The sequence below is a fragment of the Dreissena polymorpha genome, chromosome 9 (assembly GCF_020536995.1).
Source record: "Dreissena polymorpha isolate Duluth1 chromosome 9, UMN_Dpol_1.0, whole genome shotgun sequence".
Taxonomy (NCBI): Eukaryota; Metazoa; Mollusca; class Bivalvia; order Myida; family Dreissenidae; genus Dreissena; species Dreissena polymorpha.
The window spans coordinates 96543614-96569447 of record NC_068363.1 but is presented as its reverse complement, the minus strand read 5'-3'; the positions used below and the strand labels follow the sequence as shown (position 1 = coordinate 96569447).

General features: G+C 35.8%; 2 protein-coding genes across 3 annotated transcripts in view; both read left to right on the top strand.

Annotated features, from left to right (window-relative positions):
• The window catches only part of LOC127844294 (ubiquitin-associated domain-containing protein 1-like), a 30869-nt gene that overhangs the window by 2415 nt on the left and 2620 nt on the right, over positions 1–25834 (top strand). The window contains exons 2-9 of the mRNA XM_052374388.1: positions 2998–3062; positions 14910–15023; positions 16488–16590; positions 16990–17104; positions 18954–19047; positions 20043–20186; positions 23358–23444; positions 25626–25764. Of these exons, the coding sequence (XP_052230348.1) occupies positions 2998–3062; positions 14910–15023; positions 16488–16590; positions 16990–17104; positions 18954–19047; positions 20043–20186; positions 23358–23444; positions 25626–25764 (861 nt within the window). The remainder of the gene's footprint in view (positions 1–2997; positions 3063–14909; positions 15024–16487; positions 16591–16989; positions 17105–18953; positions 19048–20042; positions 20187–23357; positions 23445–25625; positions 25765–25834) is intronic.
• On the top strand, positions 6534–13299 carry LOC127844295 (uncharacterized). 2 transcript variants are annotated; one of them, XM_052374389.1, is made up of 4 exons: positions 6534–6710; positions 11314–11485; positions 12089–12237; positions 12424–13299. In XM_052374389.1, the coding sequence occupies exons 2-4, from the start codon at positions 11379–11381 to the stop codon at positions 12597–12599; spliced, it is 432 nt and encodes a 143-aa protein (XP_052230349.1). In that variant the 5' UTR covers positions 6534–6710; positions 11314–11378; the 3' UTR covers positions 12600–13299. The 2 variants fall into 2 exon arrangements, with proteins under 2 accessions (XP_052230349.1, XP_052230351.1); XM_052374391.1 differs by lacking the exon at positions 6534–6710 and adding an exon at positions 6746–7174.

The window sequence follows — 25834 nt, the reverse complement described above, 5'->3', positions numbered from 1 at the left end:
TTCTTATCAAATTGATATTTAAAAGTGCTTTTTCAATGATTTACTAATGTATATACAGTGGAAACCCTCTACACCGGATCCTCTCTATACCAGAATCCTCTCTAAACCGGGAAAATTGTCCGGTCCCATTTTTTCCCCTATAAAACCATGCGTAAAATATCTCCTCAAGACAGGCATCCCCTCAATTCCGAATAATGGTCATTCTATGGATCAAAATTGGGTCATTCCATGCGCAATTGTACCTCTTCAAACTGGTAAGGACTGGTTTATTACACCTCATACCTAGAGTCAAATACGTGTGAATAGCGAATTTAAGACGCAAAAAATTAACAAAGGTGGTCGAAAATTTTGCAAACTGTAAAAATCGCAAAACAATTTAAAGACACTTGGCCTGTTATATACATATCGATCAATAGAAGTAATAATACTGATTATAATTATTGATAACAAACACGGGGTTCTTTAATGTGTTCTTTAATGTGTTTTGTTTTTATGCTATATTTTAATTAGCTTAATGCTATTTAATTATGCCCCCCTATGAAGAAGAGGGGGTATATTGCTTTGCTCATGTCGGTCTGTCGGTCGGTCCGTCCACCAGGTGGTTGTCATACGATAACTCAAGAACGCTTGGGCCTAGGATCATGAAACTTCATAGGTACATTGATCATGACTCGCAGATGACCCCTATTGATTTTGAGGTCACTAGGTCAAAGGTCAAGGTCACTGTGACTCAAAATAGTAAAATGGTTTTTGAATGATAACTCAAGAATGCATACGTGGCCAACAGGGCACACTCTGAACAATATTACTGAAGCAACTGGTCTGTAATCCTAAATCTATAATTATCAGTCCAATGAAACATCATCCTTTTAGTAAAATACAGTGGATCAGTAAAAATATTATCAGAATATGAGATTTTTTTGTATATTTTGTATATTAAATATTGTGTTAATGTTTAATTTTGTTGATTAATATAAATATAAGCAGGACAGGGGAGGTAATACACTATTATATCTTTGTTATATACAGGGGAAACAAATGCATTAAGTTAAAATTTATTGTTACTGCATTTGCCTCCCTTGTAATATATTAAAATTTTACCAAATGTAAGGCTAACTGCATTTTTGTAATGCATACTACTACTACTACTACTACTACTACTGCTGCTGCTGCTGCTGCTGCTACTACTACTACTTCTACTACTTCTACTACTACTACTACTACTACTACTACTACTACTACTACTACTACTACTACTACTATTACTACTACTACTACTACTACTACTACTACGACTACTACTACTACTACTACTACTACTACTCTACTACTACTACTACTACTACTACTACTACTACTACTACTACTACTACTACTACACCATAACCACCACCACCACCACAACCACCACCACAAACACCACCACCACCACCACCAATACAACCACACCACCACCACCACCGTTCACAGTGACAAAAAACGTATTCACACAATGGCTGCTACTACAACTTATAGCCCATATAGGGGGGCATGCATGTTTTACAAACAGCCCTTGTTTTGAATGGTTTATTAAAATTGCTAATTTAGTGTCATCAAATGGTGATTTGCAGCGTTCTTGAAGCAGTTGCATTTAGATATTCTTTTTTTTTTTTTTTTTTTTGCAATTTCAAATTAAGATAACTAAGACTAAAATTGTCCAAACCTCCTTCCAAGCGAAGGTGCATGGAATTGTCTCTAGAAGACAAAATCAACCTGATCGACAAGGTTGGGAAGACTATCATGCGTGGGAGATGTTTGAAAACATGTTTTTCAGTGTGAAAAAGAACTAAATTCACCTAGCATATAACACCATGCATATAACATTGTTTGTTTTTCAGGGTGCACTGTGTGATCTATATTGTGACTGATATTGCTTTCGAATCAACAGATTTAGTGACATGTGTTGGTCTTATGTGATGCAATATGAATGAATGTTATATATTAATAAACTATATACATTTGATGAAAGTGTGCTTTTCCACACTAGGCTATGTAATTGACCTTCTGAAAGTAAAATAGTCAATTTACCTCTAAATCGGAATCCTCTCTAAACTGGAATTTCTCTCGATCCTGGGGTTGTCCAGTTTAGAGGGGTTCCACTGTATATATATATCTTTGTTTGCCAGTTTGTTGACCGTTGTATTTAAATTCTGAGTTGTAATATTTTCACGACCACAAATATTTTGTAATTTAAAGTTTCTAAATTCTGATAATTGCTTTGTGCTTTTTAAACTGTGTATGTTGAATAATAATTTATGTAATTAATAGCATACATATGTGTTGTGTTGTTGTAAGGTTCTTCATTGATTCCTAACAAGATTATTGATAGACATTCTTCAGTTATAGTCACACTTAATCAGTTTCTGAAAACATTTGTTTAAATAGCAATTTGCAGACCAGTGTATATTTTTCAATTAAGAAATTGTTATGTTTTTAAATATTTTTTCTCTAGAATACTGTGTTTAATTTTAGTGTAGTTTTTGTTTTCAGTGACCAATTATCATTATTTCAATACTATAATTCCCAGTCAGGTCCTTAAAACTAAGTTAACAAAGTCCACAATACCAGATATTTTTGAGAATGTCCGCATTTGTGTATTTATTGTTTCAATAGTTTTTTTAGTACTCAAATTTAGTAATAGATGATTATTGTGAATGAATTGTACTAAAATGTAACAGACCAGAATAGAAAAACTATTCCCAATTATCACGATTAACTTAATGTAACATGAATTAATGTATGATTATGGTACTCTTATAATTTGAATGATAAATTTAACCATACATGCACATGCAGTTTGAATTTGAAGCCAATCTTGATATCAATGATGTATTTCAGTACATTTATATACATCTGACCTTAATTTTAATTTTTGGCCAATGCATTTTTGATAATGTTCTAAGTTGTGTTTTTATCAACTTTGATCGTATTTTAAATAAGATGTATTTATGTTTACAGATGAAGTCCTGTTATTGAAAAGGAGACTTTTGCCTTCTCAGTTTGAAAAATCAAGTGACAAAAATGTATGTTTTGTTTTTTTACATGTATAAAAGAACAGAATTGAGTAACTGATTAAAGAGCTTACCATAATGTTTGTAATGAAAAATAAATTAAAAAATAATAAAATATTCGTGCACATTTGTACATTCTATTTAAGATATTAGAAAAAAAAGGTAAAACTATTTTTATTTCCATAACAAATAATTTTTTTAATTACCGGTAACTTTGCATAGTATTTTACTGCTTTAAGTCAACAAGTCTGGCAGACACTGTAAATCAGTATGTCCGTCAGTCTGTAAATAACATTTTCATGTTTGCTGCATATCTCATATACCATTTGACAGATTTGTATTAAACTTGCCTCAAATATTAAGTTCATTGAGTCTTATTGCATAAGGCATGAGGCAGTCATGCTGGCTTAAGGTCATGGTCTAAGTTCGAAGTCAAAGGTTTCAGCCTCTGTTGTCATGTTTATTCCATACCTCATATACCCTTCAACAGATTTGCATGAAGCTGGCCTTAAAGGTCAACAGAAGAAATCTGCTTAACTGTTCATATTTTATAAAGTAATACCATATTATAACAACAAAGTAAAAAAATAAAATTAAAAAAAAAAGTTAGAGCTAAAAAAACGATGATTTTGATGATCGGGAATTTCCGTAACGCGTTCGGCAATTTCCGCCGCAATTTTACCCCGATGACGTATGTGTGCACCACTGCGCATGACGAATATTCCCATGTTATGTACAGTATGCACTGAAGCATGCAAATTTCCCTCAAACCTTCAAGGATTACAAGACTGTGTTGATCATTCACTTGCATATACTTAATTTATAATCTCTTTTGTGTTGATTACGAGTCGAACTTCTACATGACATTGAGGATTCACTGATTTATAAGATGGTTCATTGTGCAGCGTTTGGCTGCAATGCTCGTTCTGAAAAGCAAACGGAGAAGAAAGGATTCTTCGGCTTCTCAAAGGACGAAAGTATTAAGCGGAAATGGATTCTAGCCGTGAATTCACGAAGGATTATCGACGGAAAGGTGGTGGACTTTACGCCAAGCAAATATGCAAAACTCTGCATAAAACATTTTGAGGATAAGTGCTTTGTCCACCCCCCCCCCCCCCCCCCTAGTCAATATAAATTGCCGCCTAAGAGTCTTTTGATGATTTTTGCTTTGGCAGACTCTTGGCGTCAATAGTCCACTCTATCTTTTTAATAGCGAGAGTTTTCCTTCTTTGTCTATATTGATGCGCAAGGAATTTGGTGCGCAACATTCAAGCCCCGATATCAGACAGTTAATATCAACGGATTGCAATAATATTTACATACCTGTGTAGATAATTCATTTCTCAATAATGTTCCGTAAGAATTATGTATTGACTCTTTCAATTTTGCACGCCTGACCAATTTAAATCAACACACTACTCACATTTTCAATTCCAATCGCTGTGCCCGCTGTATACGGCAGGTAGATTTTAATCGATAACGCAGCCTATTACACCGTAATGCCTTCTTCTGATTGGTTGATATTTAAATATTTCATAACATGGCGAGAGGTCAGTGATTGACCTTTCGACAGCCGATTGATTGACAGGCTTATTAACCAATCAGATTACTGCATAGATTAGGCCCGTTTCTATCCGCCATTTTGTCCGTCAAACTCGCCGTTGTTCGTCACATAAGCTTATACGTAATGCTGTGTTTTAAACAAAGAAAATGGTTAAAAGGTGCTGTTATGGCACTTGTTATTCAGACACAATGTATCCAGAACGGTTAAAAGATGGAACTACGTTTTTTCCGTTCCATTAACCGGGTACTAATCTTAAAAAATGCAAACGTTGGATTCGTCTTTGTAGTCGTCTCAACGAACAGCTTAATCTCAACATATTAAGCTATCGCCCGAAAGCAAAACACCTCGACGTTTGTTCTAAGGTCGTCATAATAAGATACTACGCGAAAATAGAATATGTAAGTTTTGCACCGGACACGCTATAGAAAACGAGTATCACTTTTTACTTGTTTTTCCTCTATATAGAGAAATTAGAAAGGAACATTTAAAACCATATTTTCAAAGGTGGCTAACGTTAAATAAATTTGACATTCTAATGCAGTCGGCTAATAAAAAAATATTCTAAACTTTGCTAACTAGATTATTAATGCTAATGAAATGCGTAATAATAAAGACAATCAGTTATAATTTTTAATAATATCACATAAAATAGAGCATTTTTATTTCTTTCGGTTTAAATCTTCCGAATTTAATGTAGCTAGTTGTATATCGTTAAAAGTTAAGAAACTATTTTAAAATGCGCATGTAATTATCAATAGTTGCCAATAAATGTCATTTTACACCATATGTGGGCTTTCTACTAATCCGTTATCAAAACAGATGCCGCAAACTGTGAATGACCCTTGACACTTTGATAGCCAGTCTGATTAGCGAGTTTTTTTTGTACATGAAAATTCTTTCAACTTCTTATATTTTAAACATTGCAAAAAATAGTTTAAGAGGAAATTAATAATATATTGTGTATGTTACTTTTTTGACGACATTGACTATGTTACACGATTATAACAATGCTCATGGGTCATTTTGACCAAACGCATTATAGATATGTGTTATATCGGATTTCAATATAACGTTCTTTGTCTTCTTATATAATAAATTTACTTACCTTTGCCACATTTGCAATATTGCCATCGGTTGCAAAATTAACGGCTTTTAATTAAAAAACTGAAACATCTATTACTCAATGAAAAGTATTGTGACAAACGACAATGCATACTGTATGTGATAATTTGCGATAATTGGCCGACTTTGACTATAGATTAACGACTTTTAAGTAGACTTACAAAAAAGTTATGACTATTTCATAGATATGATAATTATATTCAGCATAACTATTCAATGATAATAAAAATATTGTATGGCCTTTCTGGTATACCATGAGGCGTTTTTGGTTCACTGATGCGGACTTTTTGGGAAGCCTTTTTTGTAAACGGCCTTTCTGGTACTATATCTTTGAGGGGAGCTAAACACCTATTTAATACATTTATACATTTAACACATTTTAAATAAAACATGATAGCAATAGAAACATTTCATGTAATTTGGACCGAAATCTTTGTGAATATCTTCCAACGTACCGATTCGCGTAGCCAGTTTTATGACGGACTTCGGCGGAGTGACCTCCCTTGAAATCGGGGGGCGTGGCTTCACTCTCGCTGTCGAAAGGTCAATTGTATTGCGATTTAAGCAGAAGTTTAACTGAAACAAATTATGCCTTTTAACTTCAAATCGACGCTATTTGAGGTAAAAATGGACTAATTAACTAAAACTTTATGAGTTGTTAATGTTATTTTGCAATTTTAAGCATATTGATATTGTATTTATTTTTCGTTATGGTTTTTGCAGACCGGAGTTTCAGCGTTCAGATTTATTCTGAACGCGAATTATTTCAGCTACCCCCCCCCCCCCCGAGTGTGATGGCGAGTGCGGGCTTTGGGATGAGACTGTCGCTGCATCCTGATGCAGTGCCAACTTTGTTCCCTGACACGGACAACTTCAAGGTATTACAGCCGAAAGCCCTAAGGCCAGACGAGTTAGGAGCCCCCAAACGGAAACGTGACAACTATGGTGCTTTTGCCAAGAGAAATCGCAAAACGGTAAGAACTTAATTAATAAGGTCAATGATCAGATATGCATCTTAATACCACAAGTTCTATGTTATTTCAAAAAGCTCAAACACTGACAATGTAAAAAATACTTTTGAATTAAAAATCATTGTATGTAGTTAGAATAGTTGGCAGCTAGTAACCAAACTGACTTTGGCAGTACGGCAAGATCTAATTATTTATTGTAAGTGTTTTGACAGGCATCAGTTTGAAATCGACACATTTCGATCTTAATACAAATGTGTATCTATCTAAATATACTGCTAGTCGACACAATTAGCATTTCAAGCAGTGGACACTGTTGAGTCCATTTCCTGGGAAGAACCAGTACTTGGTGTCTATGGAGGAGATAATGAGAAAGCTCCCTGAGTAGGGAGCGAACCCAGGAACTCCCGATCGCTAGACGGACACCGCATCCACTACACCACCGTGACCTCTTACTGTTTTCCACCACGGTTAATTTAGCTCAAGTTCTAATGTAAAGCAGTTGCTGACAAGCCATATTTTCTACCTATTTACCAAAAATTCAATTAATAATGTGTTGCTTATCTTTTTATTGTTTAAAATGTGAAAACGCAAGGACTTTTTAGTAAATACATTCAGACTTCCAATAATGTATTAATGCTGGTTTAGACTAGAAATGGCGCGGCAGAGGCCGACGCGTATCCCCACACCGAATGTTTGACCTAGGTGTGCCCCAGGGTTGGTAATGGGGCCATGCATAGCTGAGATTGACCGTATTGTCATAAGAGAAGTTCATCATCAATTAGAAGTGAATTGGTGTAGAAATGAAGAAGTTATAGTAAAAGGCAATTTTGGGTGGGTGTGACATATGTGGGCAGGGCGCCCCAGGGTTGGTAATTGTGCCATGCATAGTTGAGATTGACCGTATTGTCATAAGAGAAGTTCAGTATCAATTTGAAGTGAATCGGTGTAGAAATGAAGAAATTATAGTAAAAGGCAATTTTGGGCGGGTGTGGTCTATGTGGGCGGGGCCCCAGGGTTGGTAATGGGGCCATGCATAGTTGAGATTGACCGTATTGTCATAAGAGAGGTTCAGTATCAATTTGAAGTGAATCGGTGTAGAAATGAAGAAATTATAGTAAAAGGCAATTTTGGGTGGGTGTGGTCTATGTGGGCGGGGCGCCCCAGGGTTGGTAATGGGGCCATGCATAGTTGAGATTGACTGTATTGTCATAAGAGAAGTTCAATATCAATTTGAAGTGAATCGGTGTAGAAATGAAGAAATTATAGTAAAGGCAATTTTGGGTGGGTGTGGTCTATGTGGGCGGGGCCCCAGGGTTGGTTATGGGGCCATGCATAGTTGAGATTGACCCTAATGTCATAAGAGAAGTTCAGTATCAATTTGAAGTGAATCCGTGTAGAAATGAAAAAATTATAGTAAATGGAATTTTTTGGTGGGTGTGGCCTATGTGGGCGGGCGCCCCAGGGTTGGGATTGGGGCCATGCATAGTTGAGATTGACCCTAATGTCATAACAAAAGTTCAGTATCAATTTGAAGTGAATCCGTGTAGAAATGAAAAAATTATAGTAAATGGAAATTTTTGGTGGGTGTGGCCTACGTGGGCGGGGCGCCCCAGGGTTGGGAATGGGGCCATGCATGGTTGAGATTGACCGTATTGTCATAAGAGAGGTCCAGTATCAATTTGAAGTGAATCGGTTTAGAAATAAAGAAGTAAATGTAAAATAACCTAAAAAAATGAGTGATAATTTCTGACGCGGCCCCACCCCAACCGCTATAACTTTTGACCCAGGGGTCAGATCAAAATTCCAAATAGTGCAGGGTCGCACATATGCTCATAGCTACCATGTGTGTAAGTTTCAAGGTTCTAGTGCTTTTAGTGTAGGAGGAGATAGTGGCCAGGACGGACGGACAGACAGACGGACGGACGGCGGAGATAACCACAATATCCCCACCTTTTTTTCAAAAAGCGTGGGGATAAAAAAGAGATGATAAGTTAGAAATAGTGTGCCATTTAACTGTTAAAAGAATAAAAAAGAAATTTGAATTAGTAGCCGACAGGTGTTTTATTACTTATATACCATTTATTCTTCATGTAGTGTGAATCATAAAATGCATCTTGATTTTTTTGTGTTTTCATAAATTGAACAGCAACTGATTCTAGTACTTAGTAGCTCAGGGCTTTTTTTCCTTCTTTATGAGTGGCCGTGGAAGGACATTTCACAATTTTGAAAAGGACAATTCACAAACCTAACATGGCCGTGAATTTTTACAAAATGGGCCATTTTTCACAATTTTAATAATTTCACGACTCGGTTTTTCACAATTTTAAGAAGTTCGCGACTCAATTTTTCACAATTTTGAAAAGTTTCGCGACTCAATTTGTCACAATTTTGAAAAGATTGCAACTCATTTTTTCACAATTTTGAAAAGTTCGCGACTCATTTTTTCACAAAATAAGGGGGCCAGGGCCGCTTCACAAAGTCAGGAAAAAAAGCCCTGATATTTAGGCTACTGGTAGTGCCATGATAATTTAAATAACAGTTCAATTTCAGTCTTCAGGGTAATATATTTAGCCAAAATCATTGTTCTATATTAGAAACAGGAGAAAAATCCAATAGCCTGACTATATAAATTATTAATTTCTAGAAGCCCAAATAAAATCTTACCAGACCTGGGATGTCTGGCTTATAATTTAAGACTGAATAAATGTTATATTTTCAAATTAATATTGTTACATGCATTAATTGCATTGGAAACAGTTTTCAGTGTAATAAACTCATTTTGCTCCTTATGGGCTTTAGCCATTTTGAGATTTCATTATAGCATTCAATGTACTAAAGATGTGTTGTTTGATTAATTTCTGAAGTGGAAAAAAGAAAAACGTGTAGTTTTACTATTATGAATACAAAGTTTACTTTATTTTACAATTTTGTGTTACAAATCTTGTAGAAAATAAATGACAGCATTATAATATGTGTAAAATTAAATAGGCTTTTTTCGGGTTATCATTTTTATATTTTATTTATAAAGTTGCTTCAATTAGGTGGTTTCTGTACAAAATAAGTTGGTCACTAAACTAGCTGAATTTTTGCAAATCACCATGCCAACAAGGCACCAAGTTGGCAGAATGTGGTGTATTACCACCCTACAGCTGCCATATATCAAGCTGGTGTCATAAAATAGATGGTCCTCTTTGTTTCTGTAAAGTCAAGTATTGTTATCAGTGATCTACTGTTATCAATTGTATTTGGCACAGACAGTAATAAAACAAGCAGATTATCAGACTGCAGTAATCATAACAACTGAATATACAACATACTGCACTAGTAGATAGAACAGTATTTATAAATAGAATAGGAAATAAATTGCAAAAAATATAAATAACAATTTAATTTTGAACAACAGCAAAAAATATAAATAACATTTTAATTAAGAACAACAATCTACACTTTTATTCTTGTCTCTTGTCTTTATGCTTTCTTTTAATTTAAACACTGTATTATTTTAATTGGGATATTTTTTTTATATATTGTATTTATTTAGTTTGACAAATTATATTTAAAACAGATACTTGCATAAATACTGGCATCATTTAAATAGATTTCTTCAAAACTTGATTTTTTTATTAATTAAAAAACAAATCCTCATGAAATGAGCTATAATGCTGCGCATGGACACAGTTTTAAAATACAGTTAAAATGAAAAAAAACAACAACCATTTTTAATGAAATAGTCATGTAAAATTGCTTACCGGTATAAAGCTTTAATTAAAGATACTAATACTATATTGCAAAAATAAATGTAGATCATGAAATGAATAGTTTTGTTTGAGAAAATCACCAAAATGGTGTCCATTCCCTGTTTGATGTCTTATTCTCAATTCACATAATACAGTGTTTTTAGAACACATCATGACTTGCAGTTGACCCCTATTGATTTTGAGGGCACTAGGTCAAAGGTCAAGGTCACGGTGACCCCAAATAGTAAAATGGTTTCTGGATGATAACTCAAGAACGCATACGCCTAGGATCATGAAACTTAATGGGTAGATTGATAACGACTCGCAGATGACCCCTATTGATTTTGAGGTCACTAGGTCAAAGGTCAAGGTTATGGTGACCCGAAATAGTAAAATGGTTTTCGGATGATAACTCAAGGACGCATATGCCTAGGATCATGAAACGTCATAGGTAGATTGATCATGACTCGCAGATGACCCCTATTGATTTTGAGGTCACAAGGTCAAAGGTCAAGGTCACGGTGACCCGAAATAGTTAAATGATTTTCGGATGATAACTCAAGAACGCTTTTGCCTAGGATCATGACACTTTATAGGTACATTGATCGTGACTCGCAGATGACCCCTATTGATTTTCAGGTCACTAGGTCAAAGGTCAAGGTCACAGTGACAAAAAACGTATTCACACAATGGCTGCCACTACAACAGACAGCCCATATGGGGGGCATGCATGTTTTACAAACAACCCTTGTTTCATTTACATTTATCGGATTATATATTTAACATCCGATTAATGTAAATGAAATGATTATGAAATTTTGTTCAATGACATGTGTTGCCATGAAAGTTGGACTTTTACTTGTCTTTAGGCTCGAAGGCGCACAAGGAATTACTGTTGGTCATCGGAAGCAAGCGTCTTCTCTCTGACATTCGCATGCTGTCACCAGCTGAACAGACCTCGATGCTGGAGGCTCAACACAAGGTGGTCTGCCAATTTGCGCCAAAATTTGTCTGCTTTTCATACGCAGCAATGAAACAGAGGTATGAATTGTGATCGATTAATATAATATCTACAGAAGAGCTAGCGCAGGCATGTTGTTTTTGTCTTTCATAGTCCAGTGGTAATAATTTATAAAACTACAACTTTAAGGCAAAAATTAGTTTATTTCCTACACGATTGGTAAATATTTGTGCAAGTTTAATGAGAACAACATTTGATTATGATGCGGTTTGGGTTTTTTTACATTCGGCATTGGTTGCCGAAATTCTAACAACCAAAAATATGATCTTTAATTCGAGTAAAATTAATATCCTAGTTGACTAATAAACATTGTCATTTGCAGTTCATAAACCATCAAGTGCCCATGAGCATATGTCCATAATAAATATGCATTAGTTGTGAAAATGATTTTAGTTCCTTTTTATGCCCGTGAAGGTGGGCATATAGTGATCGCACTGTCTGTCTGAAATTCCGTCACACTTTGCGTTTAGGTTTCGAAAAATGTGGAAAAACACTTTGCGTTTAGGTTTAGACAAATTTGGAAAAAGGGGGCATATGTCATCCTATGGTGACAAGCCTTGTTGTTATATGAAATAGTAATTGTTGATATAATTTGTGATTAAAGGCTATTTTTTGTAATCCAGATTGCATCTGGCAGCCCTGCATTCCGTTTCTAATGCGCACAGGAAACATGCAGAGAAGAAGAACGGCGAAAAGCGCTACAGGATTTCGTATCCAAAGTACAAGGCGGAACACCATGTCGTGAAACCTGTCAAAGAGGCCTGCAATTATGGTAATGGTCCTTCTAAGCTAAATAGAAAATTGGCATTCTAATATATAATATACAAAAACCTAACAGTGAAACTGACTAAGTTGACTGTTGTTGTTTTTTATGCATAATATGTGTATTTTTATTTATTTGTTCAATGTGCATAGTTTAACCAAGTAGTAAAAAATAAATTGTTGATGCTTTTTTCAGATTATGTCACAGAGCTCATGGTTGAATTGCTGCAATTAAAACAACAGTTCAAGAGCACCCGGATTGCTAAGCAGGCATCTTCTTCCATTCTGTTCTCTCCACCACCATTAGCATCATCTGCGAAGAAAATTTTAAAGAATGAAGCAGTGCAGTTGCACCGCTCTAGGTTTAATTAATTACAGTAATTGGAAACAACTTGGCATGCCATTTGTCATGTATTGCTCCAGCTGGGTTTAGTGTACGTGCGTAAGGTGTCATCCCAGATTAGCCTGTGCCATATATGTTTGTAATTAATTAAAAAAATCCTCGCGCTGGAAAGATGGGACAAAGCGTGCGCAAAATATCTCGTCCCATATTAGCCTGTGTCCCTGATAAGACTGTGCAGACTCGACGTGAAAACATGATATGCCCCAAGTTTTATATGACAATGTCTACGAATGTGCCCTTTTGACAAATTAGAACCTAGCTGAAGCACTGATCACGTATTGTTTCAAATTAACATAGCAACTACAATTATTTTTTTGAAAAATGTGAATGTATTATTTTGACAAATATGCTGTAATAATAGTTTTCCCATTGTGTGCTATACTGTTAGTATAAAAATGTTAATGTCAACACCTTTATTTTTAAATGTTGGGACCATGTAGTGTTTTTTGTGTGATAGTATTGGTCTGTAAAAGATGTTTTAGAAGTCATTTTGTTAAAGGTACTTAATATGACTCCATGACAAGTTGTATTGCAACATTGTGCTAGTAAAGCTCATTTACTTATTCCGTCCAGTTTTCTAAAACTTGTCGTCAGGTTACAAGTTGTTCTGTTGTTGTGTCTGTGGTAATTTATATTTTTAGATGTTGCAATAAACTTGTATGCTACATATATATTGTTGTGTTGGAATGTTTTCTCCATTTCAAAAACATCGAGAGTAAAAGTTTGACATGCTATTTCTCATTTATAATATTAAGTCACCTCGCTCGTGGAGAGTTTAGAAAAATTCAATTGCGTCATATTTATATAAAATCAAGACTTATTATTAAAAAATATTTATTAAAAAACAACAGAAATGAGATCATTCAAACTTTGAAGTGAATGTCGACATAAATGAGATCAATTTACCATAAATAAAAAATCGTGTGCAGGGAACACATCGGGTTTCAACAAAATGGCCATGTCAGGATACTAGCAAAATAAATAAAACATCTATTCTCGGTCATTTAGTATTAAATGACACGACCATTTACGTAAGAATTATTCATTTCAAATCAACATTATTTATTTCAACTAGTACGTTGTTGAAGTGTTGAACTTGAACGGTTAGTAAATTTGGACTGGCATTCGTACGTCGATCAGTTTCAGGGAATAATTATATCTTTTCAATGTGTCAATTATATTTGCCTGATTAAATTATAATTAAATACTTAAACAGTCAAGATGCGATGTCCTGTGGATGTGTACTATGAAAAATAAAAACACGTTATATGACGAACTTTTAAAAGACAAAAGCTGATACCGTTTCCTTTGTTATGAACTCGTTGCAAGTGGTTAACTCATACGTCACTTCCGGTTGAAACAAAAATGTCGACTCGATCACGAAGTGCGAAAAATCGGCATAGTTATCGGCTGTATACTCGCTGAATACGATGGTTTTAATCGAATTATGATATGGAAATGCATTTAAACGTTATAATCTCGCATAGTATTGGTGTATTTCAGGATTTTTTAATCGGGTCCGTTGATCTTTAAATGTTAAAGTCATTTAGACAATCATATATTAATATTTCATGAAAGGTTAATGTCATTCAGAAGATGTTCAGAGGTTAATGAGTCAATTATGGTTACTCAAACTCAAGGTCACCACTTCAAGGTTGAAAGAATCTCAGCGGGTTATTAGGTCTTTCTTTGACTGTCATGTATCTAGATTAATTATACAACAGTTTTCTTTAGTTGAGCATGCACACACTGCAATCAGGTGCTTGTATTGGAAAAAAAATTGGGTATTTAAAAAGCAGGATCAGGGTTATAGAAAATGTCCAGATTATATTACTTCTATGTTTCAATGAAATAAAAAGTGCATATATTTGTAATTATTATACAGAACAATTACACATACAATGTTTCTTAATCTGCTTTATTCCTTCAAGTTATTATCCCACGCCAAAGACAGAGGAGTAAAGAATTGGCTTTTATTTGCGGTCTGTCATTCAGTCTGTCACAAAATTTTGACATTGGCGGGGGTCATAAATCCAACAGATTTGCTAATTTTGATTTGCTATTCACATGACTTTTTGTGGTCCATGGTTCATCTAAAAACTTAACTTGAAACTTTTCTCAATTGCTATTACTTTTTTGCAATTGTTCAACCCCTAATAGGTTATTTTGTTCAGGTGAGCAATCCAGGACAGTTTCGGTAATTTTTTCCACAACAAATAATAAATATTGAAACAAATCTCGGTATATGTAATACATGTTTATTAATTTCTATTTTACAGAAACAAGAGGAGATTAGATCTAGCCCAACAGCTGCAGATATACAGAAGGCCACATCTGGTCTTCCGGTGACAGACACACACACATGCCAGGCAACTGTCTCCAGCACTGTTGATGTAACAATCACTGATCAATTTATACATTATATTTTATTTTGGTTTGGAATTCCCATGGACGACTGTTCTTAAGTCCCACAATGACAAAATTCCAAATTGCTTAGATTCATCTGATTGTCCTTTATGTTGTAAAATTTTGCAAGTGTGAATTTATTTTATCAAACAAAAAATTACAAACATTATTAACCTTTTAATTCCCCCTTCAAAAAATTCTGTCTTTATGTCTGATTATCTGAATGTCTTTTGATTTGCAAAGTTTCCTGTCTCAGCCATGACCATACATTTATGATAATTGAAATCATTTACCACGTGATGCAACAGTCATTCTACCTCAAAGGTCTCATTTAGAGGTCAAAGGTCAAATATTGCTATTGAACAAAAAACAAATCCAAAAATCCTGTTGCATGTAATGATGGATTTTGATGTAATTTGGCAGAAAAGTTAACCATTATGGTACAATGTGTTGTATGTAACATCTGTTTCCTTGCCTCAAAAATCAAGGTTAAACTTAAAACAGTTTGAAAATTCCTGTCACAAGCAATATCTTTGCAATATATTGATGGATTTTTAAATAACTTTGCACAAATGTAATGCATCATAAAATGTTGTGTTACCTTTAACACTTATCATCCAACCTCAAAGGTCAAAGTCAAACTTTGACTTCAAAGGTCTAATTTGCCCTTAAAGAGCTTGTCTGGACTGTAGCTGTGTCATTCATCATGCTGATTAAAAAAAAATGACTTACCGCTGATTACCAAAATGATGAGTTGGCATTTCATGTGTAAAACCATCTCTCTACCTCAGAGTTCAAGGTTACTTTTAGAAGCAAATGTCAATTTCAGCTATACAACAGCTTACTTTGGCTGTTACTTTGTCATTCATCCTTAATTTATAAATAACTTGTCTAAATTGACCACATCAGGAGACTGACAATCACATGTATCACCCGTCTTGTTACCTCAAAGATCAATGTCACAAATAGAGTTCAAAGAATATAATTTGTTCATAAACAGTCTGTTTTTGACACAAGCTGATTTTTTTAAAAACAAAACTGGAAATGGGGGAATCTGTTCCCTATGTATACATGTCTTGTTTAATTTAGAATTTTTGTAACATTGTTACTTAACACTTTTCATCTGATTTCATAAGGTCAAAAGGTTTTATTATTTGGTATGTGACATTGGATTGTGTGTCGCTAAGTTCATTAGATAAATACTGTGCACGTTCCAAAGTTAGAAAATTATAGGCAATAGCTAATGTTACAATTGTTAATGTCTTACTTGTACCAATACATTGCATTCTTCAGAACATAAACCAGTCAATTTTCTATTGCTGTTAGATGTTGCTGTTTGAAACAATTAGTTCAGATATGTAAGATTGTTTGCTTATAAAAATAGAACAATAAATGATGTTATTGTTATCGAATATTTCCTGTTTCTTGACCTTGCCTATATGTTCATCCAGTTTCAAACAGAGTTACGCAAGATTCTCATCTCGCTGATCGAGGTCTCGCAGAAGCTGCTGTGCCTGAACCCAGAAGCTAGCAAGATCTTCGAACAGGCCGAAGGTACCTTACTAAACCAGTGTGATCATTTCATATACACAGGAGCCATGTATCAGTGATAAAGTTAAGGAAACAGAACTTGGGGCACATTAATTGGTAATAAATTGCTAGCAGTTTATATTTTATCAAAAGATATGGAACCAATTATTTTCAGGAAATGTAAGGAAACAACAAATGCCATTAAGCCTCCCTAAGGGAAAATGGGGCTTTATGCATGTGGATAAAGTGTTGTCCCAGATTAGCCAGTGCAGTTGGCTGATATGGTATTTTTATTTCAAGGAAGTCTCTTCTTAGCCAAAGTTCACTGTAGGCAGACAATTTTGCAGACTTCACAGGCTTAGCCCCATTTTCCCAGAGTGCAGCTCAATTATATTCCATATTGTGTTCTACCTATTCTTGTAGAGATACTGCATGAGCCGTCCTCATCTAGAGATGACCTGGATGATGACAGCATACAGCAGCTCACTGCCATGGGCTTCCCTGAACACAGAGCACGCAAGGCTCTCAAACTGAACAAGTAAGGCAACATACGCCTATGGTACTCCTGAATACAGAGCATGCAAGGCTCTCAAACTGAACAAGTAAGGCAACATGTACGCTATGGTACTCCTGAACACAGGGCACGCAGGGCTCACCAACTGAACAAGTAAGGCAACATACACGTTATGATACTCCTGAAAACAAAGCACACAAGGCTCTCAAACTGAACAAGGAATCAACATACACTATATGGTACTCCTGAACACAGAGCACACAAGGCTCTCATATTGAACAAGTAAGGCTACATACATGTTATTGTACTCCTGAACACAGGGCATGCAAGGCTCTCCAACTGAACAAGTAAGGCAAAATACATGCTATGGTACTCCTGAACACAGGGCATGCAAGGCTCCCCAACTGAACAAGTAAGGCTACATACATGTTATGGTACTCCTGAACACAGGGCATGCAAGGATCTCCAACTGAACAAGTGAGGCTACATACATGTTATGGTACTCCTGAACACAGGGCATGCAAGGATCTTCAACTGAACAAGTAAGGCAACATAGTTGTTATAGTACTCCTGAACACAGGGCATGCAAGGCTTCCCAACTGAACAAGTAAGGCTACATACGTGTTATGGTACTCCTGAACACAGGGCATGCAAGGCTCTCCAACTGAACAAGTAAGGCTACATGCAGGTTATGGGACTCCTGAACACAGGGCATGCAAGGCTCTCCAACTGAACAAGTAAGGCTACATGCAGGTTATGGTACTCCTGAACACAGAGCATGCAAGGCTCTCCAACTGAACAAGTAAGGCTACATACATGTTATGGTACTCCTGAACACAGGGCACGCAAGGCTCTCCAACTGAACAAGTGAGGCCACATACATGTTATAGTACTCCTGAACACAGAGCATGCAAGGCTCTCCAACTGAACAAGTAAGGCTACATACATGTTATGGTACTCCTGAACACAGGGCATGCAAGGCTCTCCAACTGAACAAGTAAGGCAACATACTTGTTATAGTACTCCTGGACACAGAGCTAGAAAGGCTCTCTAACTGAACAAGTAAGGCTACATACGTGTTTTGGTACTCCGTAACACAGGGCATGCAAGGCTCTCCAATTGAACAAGTAAGGCTACATACGTGTTATGGTACTCCTGAACACAGGGCACGCAGGGCTCACCAACTGAACAAGTAAGGCAACATTCACATTACCATACTCCTGATTTGTCCTTGTTCAATTTCACATCTTTAACAAATATATATGAATAACCTGAGAACATAAGTGTGTGGATTTTTTTATAGTTCAAACTTTTTGTATTTATTTATTATTTAATTTTAGGAAGTGAAGTTTAACATATCAGTTCTAGGTAATACATGTACATATTCTTTGAATTTATAAGAACACCACACCACAAAAGCACATGAGCCTCACTCTTTGGAGAACACAGTTTAATATAATTATGTGCATAAACTGTTGTCCAATATTAGCCTGTACATTCTGCACATGTTAACCAGGGATGACTCTTTCCACTTTTATGGTATTTTTAGTTTAAAGGAATTATTTTCTTTGCGAAAATCCAGATTAGGCGGAAAGTGTCGTCCATGTTTACATTTGTAGATTGCTCATGCTAACCAGGGATGACACTTTCCACTTTTATGGTATTTTTAGTTTAAAGGAATTCTCTTCTTATCCAGTTAAGGCAGAAAGTGTTGTCCATATTTACTTTTGTTGACTGCACAGGCTTATCTGGGATGACACTTTAAGCAAATGCATTAAGCCCTGATTTTCCCAGAGCGAGGCTAGTATGTTTTTCGCACAATTGTCCTCCTGTTCTTTTGACAGCAAACATGTTTTATGGCTGTATTGTACAGACTGTCAGTGATGTCTGCCATGGACTGGTTGCTGCAGCATGGTGACGACCCAGATATCGACCAACCCCTGCCTGACAATACAGACACACTACAGGTAGGTGAGGATCCAGATATCCACCAACTCCTGTCTGACAATACAGACACACTACAGGTAGGTGATGACCCAGATATCCACCAACCCCTGCCTTACAATACAGACACACTACAGGTAGGTGACGACCCAGATATCCACCATCCCCTGCCTGACAATACAGACACACTACAGGTAGGTGAGGATCCAGATATCCACCAACCCCTGCCTGACAATACAGACACAATACAGGTAGGTGAGGATCCAGATATCCACCAACTCCTGTCTGACAATACAGACACACTACAGGTAGGTGATGACCCAGATATCCACCATCCCCTGCCTGACAATATTGACACACTACAGGTAGGTGAAGACCCAGATATCCACCATCCCCTGCCTGACAATACAGACACACTACAGGTAGATGAAGACCCAGATATCCACCAACCCCTGCCTGACAATACAGACACACTACAGGAAGGTGAGGACCCAGATATCCACCAACCCCTGCCTGACAATACCAACTCACTACAGGTAGGTGAGGATCCAGATATCCACCAACACCTGCCAGACAATACAGACACACTACAGGTAGGTGACGATCCAGATATTCATCAACCCCTGCCAGACAATACAGACACACTACAGGTAGGCGAGGATCCAGATATCCACCAACCCCTGCCAGACAATACAGACACACTGCTGTCAAGACTGCTGCACTGTTGAAATGATATTGGGTGATATTGGGTCTTGTTTTATGGTTCAAACTCACATCTTCAGTCCATCCAAATTCAGATATAGAACATAAACACTATATGACTTGAATTTTAACACATTTTAATTGTGCCATAATCTTTATGTTTGAAATTATAAAAATGAATCAATATTTAGTGAACCAAGATATAGACACACACAAAAGGTACCAATTAAATTGTGTCCGAAAATTAGATATACACTGACAATATTCAGACACTGATCTCTGTCATGTTCATATACATGCCTTGTGTTGGTTTCAGAGCCTGGAGGGAGAGGTCGGGGCTGAAGGGGGCACGGCTACCAATCTGGATGATACGGGGACTGACATCTCTAGACACCGCGTGTCCAACATCCTCAAATCACTCAGGGCTTATAAGAAACGAGAGTTTAAACCCAACCCAAAGGTATGGCTTGAGTTATTGTGTGTTAGAGTCGGACCATTGGGATGGAGCTTCACATGCTTCAAAAAATGCTGCTTCTAAGATACCTAGAGTTTATTTTGGCAATGAGTAAAAGGTGCTATGAAGAATGAGAAATATGGTATATTAATATGCATCTTTTTAAGACTAAATCATGAATAAACAAAATTCATGGAATTAAATTTGTCTACTTATCGAAGTAATACTTTCTACAGTATTTTGAGCAAAAGCATATGTATTTTATGGATCTTTCATGGGTATTTACTGTAATAGTGTAGTTGCCATGTTTGTTCTTTTTAGCTCACCTGTCACGAACTGACATGGTGAGCTTATGTGATGTCCGACGTCCGTTGTGTGTGCGTGCGTGTGTGCGTGCGTCCGTCAACAATTTGTTTGTGTAGACAGTAGAGGTCACAGTTTTCATCCAATCTTTATGAACTTTGGTCAGAATGTTTATCTTGATGAAATCTGGGTTGGGATTGTATTTAGGTCATCTGAGGTCAAAAACTAGGTCACTAGGTCACATAATAGGTCAAATAATAGAAAAACCTTGTGTAGACAATAGAGGTCGCAGTTTTCATCCAATCTTTATGAAATTTGGTCAGAATGTTTATCTTGATAAAATCTGGGTTGGGATTGTAATTGGGTCATCTGGGGTCAAAAACTAGGTCACTAGGTCAAATATTTGAAAAATCATCAACAATTTGTTTGTGTAGACAGTAGAGGTCACAGTTTTCATCCAATGTTTATGAAATTTGGTCAGAATGTTTATCTTGATGAAATCTGGGTTGGGATTGTATTTGGGTCATCTTGGGTCAAAAACTAAGTCACTAGGTCAAAAACTAGGTCAAATAATAGAAAAACCTTGTGTAGACAATAAAGGTTGCAATTTTCATCCAATCTTTATGAAATTAGGTCAGAATGTTTATCTTGATGAAATCTGGCTTGGGAATGTATTTGGGTCATCTGTGGTCAAAAAAAGGTCACGAGGTCAAAAACTAGGTCAAATAATAGAAAAACCTTGTGTAGACAATAGAGGTCGCAGTTTTCATCCAATCTTTATGAAATTTGGTCAGAATGTTTATCTTGATGAAATCTGGGTTGGGATTGTAATTGGGTCATCTGAGGTCAAAAACTAGGTCACTAGGTCAAATTATAGAAAAACCATCAACAATTTGTTTGTGTAGACAGAAGAGGTCACAGTTTTCATCCAATCTTTATGAAATTTGGTCAGAATGTTTATCTTGATTGAATCTGGGTTTGGATTGTATTTGGGTCATCTGGTGTCAAAAACTAGGTCACTAGGTCAAAAACTAGGTCACTAGGTGAAATAATAGAAAAACCTTGTATAGACAATAGAGGTCGCAGTTTTCATCCAATCTTTATGAAATTTGTTCAGAATGTTTATCTTGATGAAATCTGGGTTGGGATTGTATTTGGGTCATCTTGGGTCAAAAACTAGGTCACTAGGTCAAATAATAGAAAAACCTTGTGTAGACAATAGAGGTCACAGTTTTCATCCAATCTAAATGAAATTTGGTCAGAATGTTTGTCTTGATGAAATCTGGGTTGGGATTGTATTTGGGTCACCTGGGGTCAAAAACTAGGTCAATAGGTCAAATATTAGAAAAACCTTGTGTAGACAATAGAGGTCACAGTTTTCATCCAATCTTTATTAAATTTGGTCAGAATGTTTATCTTGATAAAAACTGGGTTGGGATTGTATTTGGTTAGTCAGGTGAGAGATTCAGGGCCATCATGGCCCTCTTGTTTATAGTTATGGAAGTCTTCAGGATTTTTTTTCTTTTCATAACTGTTCTCTTCATTGACGGGGTATAAAGCTATAAACTTATTCATAATTTCATGTTTGACATGTCTGCGATTAAACATCAACAACAACATATTTTCTTTGTTTTATTTGTAATATTTAGGCCTCACTAACTTGATCAATTTTTCAATGGACTTTGGCTACTCAAAAAATGTAGAAAGCGAGCGTAATAAAAAAGTTTTTACTTGTTTTCCATTTTTCAATCAGAGGGGAGCAAAATGCACAGAATAACACATTTGTGTGCGTATTAATAATGCCAGTAATTACCATTCAATACAATGACATATGCCAATATTTACTGTTTCTGCCACTCAATATGACAAACTAAGGGTAGAGCATATAGTATTTTTTATCAATCTAAGCCTGTATCTGCAGCCCATTCAATAAAATCATAGTTGTTTTTATGTGCTCCATGTAGGTCAGCCTCTTTTTGTAATGAAAGAACACCAAAAGTGCTAAAATGATCTTTGATGTTGTTTGTTTATTTTGAATTAAAACTTTACGTATTACAAACAAATAATTGCAAAATAATAACTAGTCAGATGATTAAAAATCAATATTTTGAAGTAAGATTTTAATTGAATAAATCAATATTTTGAAGTAAGATTTTAATTGAATGTGTTTGTGTGTAACCAATGAAGTGGAAAACTTTTGCTGTGGTGTCAGGGATAAGCTTTCATTTTCTCATCTGCAACAATAAGACAACCAATAATGCTCTGGGGCATGTTTGCTCTGGCTAATTTGCTCCTGTAATTGACTCCTACAAATTGGCATCTTAATAAATCTGATTTTGTCCTTTAAGTAAAAGGTACCAAGAGAAAACATTTTTTTTTTTTAAATCACCGATTTTGAGAAACAGTTTATTTTGGGTAATTTGTTGCCAATGGCGATCAACAGCGGGAACCATGATGTTTTTAGTTGTTACAAGGACCATACTGCCAATCAAATCGGCTGTTTTCATACATTGAAAATGTTTTGGCAATATTTCATGGTTAAAAGCAGTGAACACCGATCGAAATGAATCTGCTAAATATTTGTAACAAAGATTTGGAGCAACTAAAGGAAAAATGATATATTTGTTAGTGGCATGAAAAAAATAATTTAAGATTGCATTATTTTACCATTAACCATAAAACCAAAAACAAAAATTGTGTTGTAAAATATAAAAACTTAATCAAAATAAAAAGAAAAAAATCTCTTCTATGCAAAACATTGAGTGCTGGCAAATTTGCTGGCGCAATTTTAAAATACAAATATTTTATTTTACAATTTTTAGGTGTGGCAAATCAGATGTTGAACATTTGATAAATTTCCGACTGCTATTGCAGGTATTGCAGCATCTGCTTGAGATGGGCTTTGATGAGAAGTCCTGTGTGGAGGCCCTCCGTGCAACAAGGAACAACGGAGATGCCGCGGTAAGCACACCTGCAGTAGCAATCAATCATATATTTAGAGAATACATGTACTAGATTTGTGTTGAATGCAGATAAGTTTATTTAGCGAGGCTTGGAAAAATCAACCACAAGCCTTGAAAATTGGTTCAGGTTTTTGTGCTGAGCATATCTGTTTGGGCTTTTTTGGCTATTTTTATAGCCCTGATTTGGCCATATTCCCTATTGCCAAACAGTTATTTTTCTCAAAGGTCCCAATTGATGGTTTTGCTGACAACTGTTTTGAAAAAAATAATTTAAGTATAGATATAAAGAGTTTGAAGTTGTTTTGTCCATTCAAGTTGTTATGTCTTTACATTTTGTATATCTTGCATTTTCTGTTTTATGAAAGTTTTATCAATTATTATTTAAAAGTTATTAATCAAGCAATACTTTGTTATCCCAATATTTACCGGTAATGTAAATGAATGCTTAAATTCCCAAATTCACGGGTATAGGTCATATTCCCAAAATGGTGAAAAAAAGTTCTTTCTGTGTCCAACATTTACCTGGTATTGTATTAACCCCCTACATTTCACATGTTTTCTTTCTTCATTTTGCAAGAAAACAAAAGAGAATGTCTTTAAACAATAAAAAACATCATGAAAATACACAGAAGAATGTCATTATACTGCAAATGTTTACTATATCAAAAGTGTTGAATTCACCTTAGTTTATTTGATGGTATGTTGTCTGTTGTATTAGTGCGTGTATGATGAGTGGATGACATTCTAAAGAATGCTGAATAAGTGTTGAACATATAATAGATAATTGAGTGAGGCTTAGAAACATTGAATTAAGTGTGTAGTGCTTCTTTTCAAGCAAATAGGATTATAATTAATCAATGCTTATCTAGTGTCTATTAACATAATCATCTTCTGATATGGTACCCAGATGTCCTTAACTTTACAGCTTTGTCTGTTATGTAATGAAGTCTATATACTCATACTTGTAAATACAATAATTTTGAACAAGGCAGTCAAAGACAGCTATTTCCCTTGTCCATATTATTTTTACATTGAAGTGGTGACCTCTATTTCAAGCCATCAAGATTGACTTAAGACTTCTGGACATATCAATTACATGAACTTTTCATGAAAATCACAATTGATAGATGATATATCAGATATGACAACTAAGAATGCTAAACTATTGACCATCAAGCTTGACCTTGAGCCAGTGAGCTTGACTTATGAGCCAGTGTGCTTGACTTATGAGTAAGTGTGCTTGACTTATGAGCCAGTGTGCTTGACTTATGAGTAAGTGTGCTTGACTTCTGAGCCAGTGTGCTTTACTTATGCCTTGTACACATCATAGCAATGACTTTGAAAATGTAGACAAGTTTCATGAAAACCCTTCAAATGGTATAGGATATATGGTGAAGACATGAAAATGGAGGCTTAAACCTGCAACCTTCAAGTATGACCTTGATGTGATGACTGACTCATACCCTCTGAACATCGTCCTAATGACCTCTACATTTTAGCCATGTTTCAGTTACATCCTTCAAAGGTATAGGAGAAATGCAGTGGACACAAAAATGGAGGCTCAAACCTTTGACATGACTGACTCATGTCTTTTGCACATGGCTCAACGACCTAAAAATTTCATGAAATCTTTTAAAGGGTAATGAACATATGAGGCTGACATGAAAATGGAGGCTCTAACCTTTGAGTTTGACTCATGTGACCGACTCATGCCTTCTGCACATATTTGTAATGCCCTAAGCATTTGAGGCGATTTTCAGAAAAAGCCCGCACTTGGTATATGAGATATAGAGCAGACACGAAAGTGTAACTGACACTCTGACAGACAGAGCATTCCTAGTACATTGTATCCCCCACACCCAGGAGGGATTAAACAGGAGAATATTGCTGACACCATAGGTTATTGCAAATGTCTTGAATGATACATACCTTAAAACATAAGGTTCATAAAATGATGTCTGATGTCATTATACTATGGCTTATATTCACAGCAATGACTATACAAGTATTACTTGTAACATTGTTTAAGATGACATCGTTATTGCCCTGTGCCACAGTTAACTCATTTAAGTTAGCTATGAAAGTATGGTCAGACATTACAATGTAATAAAATAACCAGTAAAACAACTATCCATTATATCTCAATTGCATGTGGCAAGTCCCACCATGATAATTTCAGTGTGAGATGTTACTGAACAACCGCAAGCCTCCGCCAGACACCCTAGACGAGGGTATCGATCCGGAGAGCCCCATGTTCAGAGCAATCATGGCCAATCCTGTGGTACAGCTTGGCCTCAACAACCCCAGGTGCCTTCTGGGTAAGCAATACAACCCTAGGTGGGGCCAGTGTTATATCTCAGACCATATATTCTCTCTTATCATATCCCC

Bases quoted from the DNA above. Each gene is read 5' to 3' on its own strand.
- LOC127844295 (XM_052374389.1), top strand. From the start codon at position 11,379: ATGCTGTCACCAGCTGAACAGACCTCGATGCTGGAGGCTCAACACAAG. The intron at 11,486-12,088 runs GTATGAATTGTG...TTTGTAATCCAG, and splicing joins TACGCAGCAATGAAACAGAG to ATTGCATCTGGCAGCCCTGC. The intron at 12,238-12,423 runs GTAATGGTCCTT...TGCTTTTTTCAG, and splicing joins CAAAGAGGCCTGCAATTATG to ATTATGTCACAGAGCTCATG.